The 8,060-nt window shown below is 50.9% G+C and overlaps 1 protein-coding gene across 4 annotated transcripts in view; it reads right to left on the bottom strand.

The window, feature by feature from the left end:
• Window positions 1-2,716: 2,716 nt before the first annotated feature.
• Window positions 2,717-8,060, bottom strand: part of CHD6 (chromodomain helicase DNA binding protein 6) — a 206,698-nt gene continuing 201,354 nt past the window's right edge. For 3 of the 4 annotated variants that reach the window (XM_047852262.1, XM_047852265.1, XM_047852264.1), the window contains one exon: window positions 4,310-7,579. In XM_047852262.1, coding sequence (XP_047708218.1) covers window positions 6,683-7,579 — 897 coding nt within the window. In that variant the 3' untranslated portion in view covers window positions 4,310-6,682. Of the gene's footprint in view, window positions 2,730-4,309; window positions 7,580-8,060 lie in introns of those variants that run through there. The other variant, XR_007150819.1, reaches the window with a different exon arrangement.

Here is an 8,060-nt window from a genome sequence, read left to right as displayed (position 1 = left end):
CAGGAGAGGCTGGAAGTCCCCAGGCAGTGGCCGAGGGCCCACCAGCTGTCAATCAAATGAGGGTGGAGCTGGCCGCGGTTGGGGCCCGAGGAGGGAGGGGCCAGCTGCCCTGAGCTGCAGGTGTGGGAGGCGGAGGGATGGAAACTCATAGCTGCATAGACCGGGTCTCCGCCGCTCTTTCCTGGGTTCCTCTGAACTCTGCTTCCAGGATGTGGCTGCAGTCGGCCTGGGCCAGGGGACCCCCTTTCCCCCCGCCCCCGGCTGCCAGGGCCGCTACTGCTGCCCTGCGCTCTGCGCTCCCACGTCTGGCCTTCCCGTTCCCTGGCTCCGGGTGGGAGTGAGGCCAGTGCAGGCTCACCCTGCCAGGCCTGTCTTCCTGGGAGGCCTCCCTTCCAGCCACTCTGCAGGTAGACAGCGCACCGCCACCAGCCACGGACCGGACCCGGGTTGCCGGCCCCTTCCCCAGGCACAGACAGTGTTGCCTCCTGGCCCTTAAACCCACGTCCTGTGTTTCACTCGGGCTGTGCCCTCCTGCCTTTTCTGGGTCCTCTCTCTAAACACTGCCTCTTCTCCCACAGCGTCTAATCCGTCCTCGGGCTCTCCTGAGCGTGGGGGCAGGGCAGTCCCAACTTTTCCTCCAAAGTGACAGTGTGCCCTGGGGGGTTGGAGGTGGCCCCTCAGGAGGCAGGCCCTCGGTCCAGGGCTATTTTGAAGCCTCCTTTATCTTCACAGGTGTCACTCTTATAATGTGCGTGCAAAAACACGGTCAAATAAATATAAGAAGACTTTAAATGACTTACTTTCTGCACTGAATCTATGAATAAAACCGATGCTCTAGGCCAGGGGTCTGCAAACTATTTCTGTGAAGGGCCAGATAATAAATATTTTCGGTGTTGCAGACCACTCTGTTCGTGTGGTGCACAAGCAGCCACAGATGGTACGTTCAGGAGCAGGTGTGGCTACGCTCCAATAAAACTTAATTTATGGTCTCTGAAATTTGGATTGGGTATGATTTTCACATGTCAGGAAATATTCTTCTTTTGGTTTTTCCATTATTTAAAACGTAAAGTCCACTCTTGGCTCGTGGGCTATACAAAAACGGACGGGGGCTGTGCTCTGTGGACTCCACGCTGCCATCAGACCCACCTCTAAATTCCAGCTGAAGGCAGGTGGCAGCCTCCCTGAGCCCTGTCCTCATGTGGAGGACACGTTTGGGGATGAGCTCCTGCATGTCAAGGCCTGGCACAGTGGGCAGAGCAGAGGAAATGGGCACCCAGGGGGCCGTGCCGGAGCCGCCCTGGGGGGAAGGTCACGGCCAGGGCCTGGTGGGCGTGGAAAGAGCGGTGCTGCCTCCCCCTTCCCAGGCGGCTCGTGCTGCACCCAGCACACGAATGGTGGGCGATCGTTGAACACCCTGGGGCGAGGGGGGAGCACACCAGAAAGCTGGATCAAAGCTCTCCCAGTTGGGTTTCTGGTCCTGCTTACTCAAACCTTGTAGCAGAAATTAGGCTCCAGCCTTTAGAGATGGTCTGCTGTCTGGGAGGCTGGTTTCCCTGTCATTTGCGAGATCCCCCTCCTCTCGGTCCCGGCCAACTTCCCTCTGGCCCTTCTGGCTGAGAAGTTACACAGACCCCTGCCACTTCTTTCTAAGACTGGACGCTGCTTCTCACATGGCCCCTTAGGCCTGGGCCTGGTGTGTCTGAGCACCAAGAATGAGACTCCAAGAATGACCCTAGCCTAGCACAGCAGGATGGGAAGGAAACACCTCCCGCCCCCCCCCCACCAGTTACCCCGCTCAGGGCAGCTGGCCCCCCAGCCCCTTCCCCTGCTCACCATTCCTATCGCCCTATTTCCCAAAGCTGCACCAGAAGGCAGTTTGCTTCATGCCCAGACTAGATGCCCATGCTGATCCCCTGGTTGGCTAATGGCTCTGCAATCTGTCTTTCTGGGTCCCCAAATCCCAGCTCTTGTCGTTTACAGGTTGGGTGCCTGGACAAGTTATTTCACCTCTCTGGGCCTCAGTTCTCTCATCTGTAAAATGGGGACTTTTGAGTGACTGAGGGGATGGAGGGGATGGCCATAAAGCACTTAGAACAAGCTCTAACTAGAGGAGGTGCCTGCTAAATAAATGTGCACTGTTACATTGAGTGAGGTTATCAGAGAAGATACAGGATGCCTAGTTAAAGTTGAATGCCATATAAAAGTTTTTTGTGTAATTATGTACCAAATACTGCTTGGAATATACTTATACCAAGAGAATTAGTTTATCTGAAATTAAAACTAACTGGGTGTCATTTTCTCCCCTCCATCTGGCAAGTCTATACTGAAGGAGGCCCCAGAGATCCAGGAGGATCTTGGGACTGAGCAAGACCTTCCTTATCCCTGATCTGATTACCCTCCTTCCAGGGGACAGGAGACTGGTGCTCCTCCCCTCACCGGCTACTCAAAAGCGGTAAAGATACATGACTCATAGGCAAGCATACTTTTCAGCACCCAACACTGGTCATTTTGATCAATCCTTTAGGTTGCGAGGTACAATTAGCCCTGTTCTACAGATGAGGAAACGGAGGCTTGGAGAAGGTAGGGATGTGCCCCTCCCCCTGACCCTAGAAGCCCCATCTCTCTTCCCTCTGCCCCCCCCTCTCCATCCTAGTTCATTCCTTTGTCCTTGGGCCTCGGGCAAGGGCTGAGCCAGAAATCCGACAACAGGACTGTCTCGGCAGCGTTAGCTTCAGGCACATCCAAACTGATCCCACGAACACCTTCTTCACAGGAGCTGTACTCGGCTCACCCCACATACCCCTCGAGTCTGGATCATGAGGGTGGCCCCAGAACTGGCCACCCAGGCAGCATGCACCAAGGTCCTGAGCACCTGTCCTCATGCTTCTGTACTTCAGAGACTGGGTTTTGAGAAGCCACGGTCTGGAACCCAAGGTGCTGGTCACTGGGCTGGGTGAACCCCACTACTGACCTAAGAGACCATCCTTCTGTGGTTTCCAGACCAGGCAAATGAACAGTAATTCTTGCAAGAAACCATTTTAAGGAATTCACTATAAATGAATCAAGCATAAAGTTTTCCAGAGGGTGTGGCCACAACTGTTCTGTTTTCCTTGGTGCCAATTTTTCCCGAGAGTCACTCAGTCAGATCTGGTCTCTGAGGTGGAGGGGGTCCCAGGCCGGCATCACAAAGGCTGGCCTGTTCCAACCTCAGGCTGGAGGGACGGAGAGGTTAGCCCCAGCTCTGCTGTGATTGATGACACAGCTTTGCTGTTTTCCAGTGGCTTTCATTAGGCACACCGGATGCCAGCGCCCTCTACCCAGTAACCAAGACGCTCTGAAGACAAATGAGGTCACTTATGGCAAACACACACAAAACACTGCAACACTAGCCCAACGTACTAAACTAATTGCACTCCTCTGCCTCACAGAAGCAGACTCTACTGGAGCAGCCTCGGGGGTTAAGAGTGAAACCAAGACTATTTATTACTTATTCTGCATAAATTATTCCTCTTCCCAGAAGAATGGCTCCCCCCGTCTGGACTGGAGGGCTGCAAAGACTGGAATACACCCTGACTTGGAAAACCACAGCAGAGGACTCCGGGGTCTTAGAGAACAATGCCTCACCCATTCTCCAGGCTCTTCAGCCGCCATCCGTCGGCCCCTAGTGGTGACCCAGCAAGGGCGAAACTGGTGGGTGTCTGGCTGTGTGGCCAGGGCTTCAGCACTTTCCTGACAGTCTCCTCGACAACTTCGGACACAGTCCTTCTGGGGCTTGAGAAGAAAGCTAAGGGCCACCAAATTCTTAACAAGCCTTAAGAATTCTGAGGCACTCCTGTGTTTTGGGACCTGTTCTGATCCCACAGTGGTTCCACCGCCACCCCCCCCCCCCCCCCCCCCCCATCCACCGAGGTCCCAGGTATGTGATTTGAGGCGGGGCTTCTAGAAAGTGGCGCAGTTGAGGCATCGGCTGGAGCGTGGAGCGGCTGGAGCATTCGGGCCCCAGGCCCGGGGGCCCCAGGTCCGGGAAGCAGGGACTCTACTGCTCTCCCTTCTACGGCACGTGTTTTAACCAGGTGTGCCGGTGGGTCAAGAGATAAGGCAAATCAACCCCCGTGAATGGATATTTAACAAGCCCCCAGTAGCGTGCCCAGAACAAAGTGGGCACTCGGAAAGACCGTGGACTGCTGTGTGCAGATGATGTATTTATACAAGGCCCAGGCAGCAAGAGACATCCAAGTGCCACTGAATTTGACTTTTAAAATTGTTTTTTTTTTTTTTTTTTTTTTAAATCCAGGATCAAGACCACAGACAATTTATTATGTAAGACACGGGGTGAAGAATGACCAAGGAAAGTTATGGCTGTGAGTGACATGGAATTTAGATGAAAAGGCTCAAGTTTGCTGAAGAGAGTTTAAATTTGGCTTTTGCTCTTGGAAACGTCAAAATAATCATAAGAAGCACTTATGCCTTACAGAGCAAATAATCCACAGAGTGTCATTTTCATTTTGCAAACAGGGACACAATAGCAGTCAAATATAAGCCTAAACACCCAGAGAGTTAAACATACAGGTTCGGTAAGATATAACAAGGGGTTTAGCATGCTGGTGGGTTTTTAAATCAAATCCATATTGAACCCTGTGACCTACTGGAGGTTCTAAGTGGAACCTAGGGAAAGCAGCTTTTCCATACAAAACAACAACGAGGACAACAAAGGAAACCCAGGCTCTGCTGGATGTCTATAATACTCATTTGCAGTAAGGCTTTCAAGATACATGAATTTTTATAGCATTTGTATTTTAAGGATTTAGGGCAAATACATTTTTTTTCTACTTGATAAAAAGAAAATTAGTACTTAAAAGGTTCAAAAATATATCGATTGAGTGATTTTTTTTTTTACATAAATAAATTATATTGATTTTTAGGATTTAACAGCTGAAAAAACCCTTTCTGCTTCCACTGGAGGCAAAACTGAACAAAATGTTAGTTAAATAGAGAGCAGCATTTCTAAGAAATCTGTTGTCAGCATTATCGACCATCTACGCTACAAAGATGTCATTAAATAAGATTTGTTCAATCAACGGATTCTTTCTTCTTATGCGATCGGTTACAGAATTTCTGATTTTTATCTCTGATTCATAACTCCACCGTTCGAAGATACATCTTATTTTTTTCTTCGGTCACAATTTAACAGACTTCTTTGAGATGCTCATTTTAACATTTACATAATTTATAATCCCAAATGTATAAAAGACAATGACAAAAGCATCATAAATAAATAATGCAAACTGAAATAGTTATGTCAAACTTTTGGACCTTCTGATAAATTAGCAAAACTGTAACAGGAAAAGTAAAAAATACAGTAAATTGTGGCAACACCAAGTGAAACTGGTACCAATAGCACTTCCAATGTCTCCGACGGCCCCCGCACGGGCCCTGTGCCCCCCCGAGTCCTGAACCACGAGCTTATTTTCAGTCTCAGAGCATGACCGGCCCTCTGGAGTGCGGGACACAAGTGGGAGGGGAACGCAGGCAAGGTAAGCGCCACTCAGGCAGGTGCTTCCCGAGTGAGAAGGGAAAACGATGTTAATTTGCAACAGTCTCGACTAACCTGATCTGGAATCTGGGTCCAACTGTGTAATGGAAACCGAATAGAGAAAAAAAAAAATGGGAGAGAAGAAACAAACTTTCACAGTCGTTTTATAAAGGTGGCACACACCAGTTCGGACAATCTCAAATAATTTGACGAAGGGACCTAGCAAAGTGTAAAAGTGTTGAGTGACTATATCCTCGAAGGCTCCAGAAAGAGCCCTATTCTCGGTGAAGGGGAGCACAAAGTAAAAACTTGTGAGGGCCTGGTGGTGGCCGGAGCGATTCTTGAGAGTGAGGTGAGCAGTGTCCAGCCCCACAGAGGACGAGCCCCTCACCCGCCCCCACTGCCAGCAACAACCCCAGCGTGTAAAGCTTTTCCATACTGAGAACGATCTTTACGTGGGGGAGACGGCATACATATGTATAAAATAATGCCTCGTCAGTATTCCTTCTTGCCGCAGGTGTCTGAAAAACCATTAAGGGGGATGTCCTGTTACTACCAGTAAGGTTTTTGCTTTCTAAAGAAATGAATATATGCATTTTCAACCATTAGTTATATACTTCTGTCTACACTACTCATTTAGTCCTCATGATAAAATAGGGAAATACCTTAACTAAAAAATACGCACGAGCACTTTCTTCTTCTGTGCTTTTTGGTTTCCCCATTAGATTCTTCCCATTCAACACAGCTCACGGAAAAAAGAGCTCCTCTCTGTCTCTGTTCTTTGGCCCTTTGATGGTAAATCCCTAGACAGCTTTCTTTTGCCACTGTCCCTCCTCAGGTGAGTGGGAACTTGGAAGAGAAGGGGGGGAGGGTGTGTCACCACATACTGTATTAGCTACGGTTGCTGGAATGAACAACTGGGTAACAGAATGAGAATTCTGTGCCTCCTACACTAGGTCGACGACACTCAGCTAATGAAGTGGCAAGACCCTGCAACTATTAACATCTGTGACCACAGTTCTCAGAAAATTAGGTAGGTAATATTACTTATGGAAACACAGGTTCTTATGAAGGTGGAGTGAGGGAAGTAACAAACCTTTATGGGATAAGAAACTTACAAGTCACAATCATTTCTTAAATGAAACAGTTCTAATTGGTGTCACTGTTGGAGTCTTTGAGGCCCCCTTCCCTGGCCTGTGCCACATGTCCTCTCTCTGGAGGGACGGGGGCCCTGGGTTCGGGGCAGTTCTGATCGCCGCCTGGCTCCTTTTCGGACCCGGGAGCAGGCTCTGGGTTGGGGTTCAGGCTGTCCCCTTTTGTTTTCTTCTTCTTCCGCTTCTGGCTCTCCAGACCTACTGCTTCAGAGTGTCTGGCCTGCTGCATCGCCGGCAGAGCCATGCCCATGCCCGGGGACAGAAACATGGATGGGTAAATGAGTCCAGGAGACACTCCTGGGATGAGAAAGGGGTTAAAAGCCACAGGACTACTGGTAGTTATTGCAGGTTCGGACTGATCAGAAAACGGACCAGGACCAGGCTTGTCTTCAGCTAACGTGTCCGTTTTTACATCATGGCTACTCGGCTTGTCTTCTACAGTCTTTTCGGTCGCTGCTGTGCCACTTTTTGTTGTGCTTGACAGAGGTGCTGGAGCGGTGTTGGTGCAGGCAGTGGCCATGGGTGCGTTGAGGAGTCCCCCGACACCGAACATCTGGGGCACTGCGGCCATTCCCGGCAGCATCATGGGCAGCATGCTCAAGGTGCTTTTGACCTCTTCGCCTGTGGGCATCGTGGCGAAGCCGGCCGGGAACCCCACCAGGCCCGTGAGGGGGATGCCTGGCAGATTTCTCATGTTCTGGAGTCCTACCAGGTCCATCCCAGCGATCAGTCCGTTCATGAACAGTGGCCCCATACCCGAGGGAGAGTCCGCCACGATGGCAGGGGTCTTCAGGAGCTCGCTCCGAGGCCGCCTCCCCCTCCTGCGGGGGCCCGCATCTCGAAGAACAGGCTCGGCCAGGGTGTGATTGAACTTGTTTTCTGGGAGAAATCCCTGCAAAAGGACAAAGAGATGCCGAAGGTTACTGGAGGGCAGGATGGGCTGGGGATGAAGACCAGGGTTCTGCACTGGGCCAGACTGCTCCTGTTCCGCCAAGGACCCGAGTGGGAGCCCCCTGCCTACCTGCCTCGATGGCTCTCTAGCCTAGGTGCGCCTGAGGCCGTTGGCTTGGGAGGCCAAGAGCCAGCCACCACCAGCACACGACAGCAGCATCCACTCCCTGGAGGAGCTCGTCAGAGAGCTGGGAACTGGAGCCCAGCTAAGGACACCCAGGTCTTAGGCAAGACTTACAGCTGCAAGGCCTTGACCAAAGCGAGCGTTCATCTTCCTTGTGACACAGGAAGCTTTTTAATGGAAGCAACAAAGCAGAGTAGGGGAGACAGAGTTTTGCAGGAGATGGACCTGAATTTTGGTTCCAGCTCTGTAACTAGCTATGGGAGTCGGGCCACCTCAGTTAGACTCGCAGAGTGTGAGT

Source organism: Prionailurus viverrinus, chromosome A3 (genome assembly GCF_022837055.1).
Source record: "Prionailurus viverrinus isolate Anna chromosome A3, UM_Priviv_1.0, whole genome shotgun sequence".
Classification (NCBI taxonomy): Eukaryota; Metazoa; Chordata; class Mammalia; order Carnivora; family Felidae; genus Prionailurus; species Prionailurus viverrinus.
This window is presented reverse-complemented; position numbering and strand designations above follow the sequence as displayed.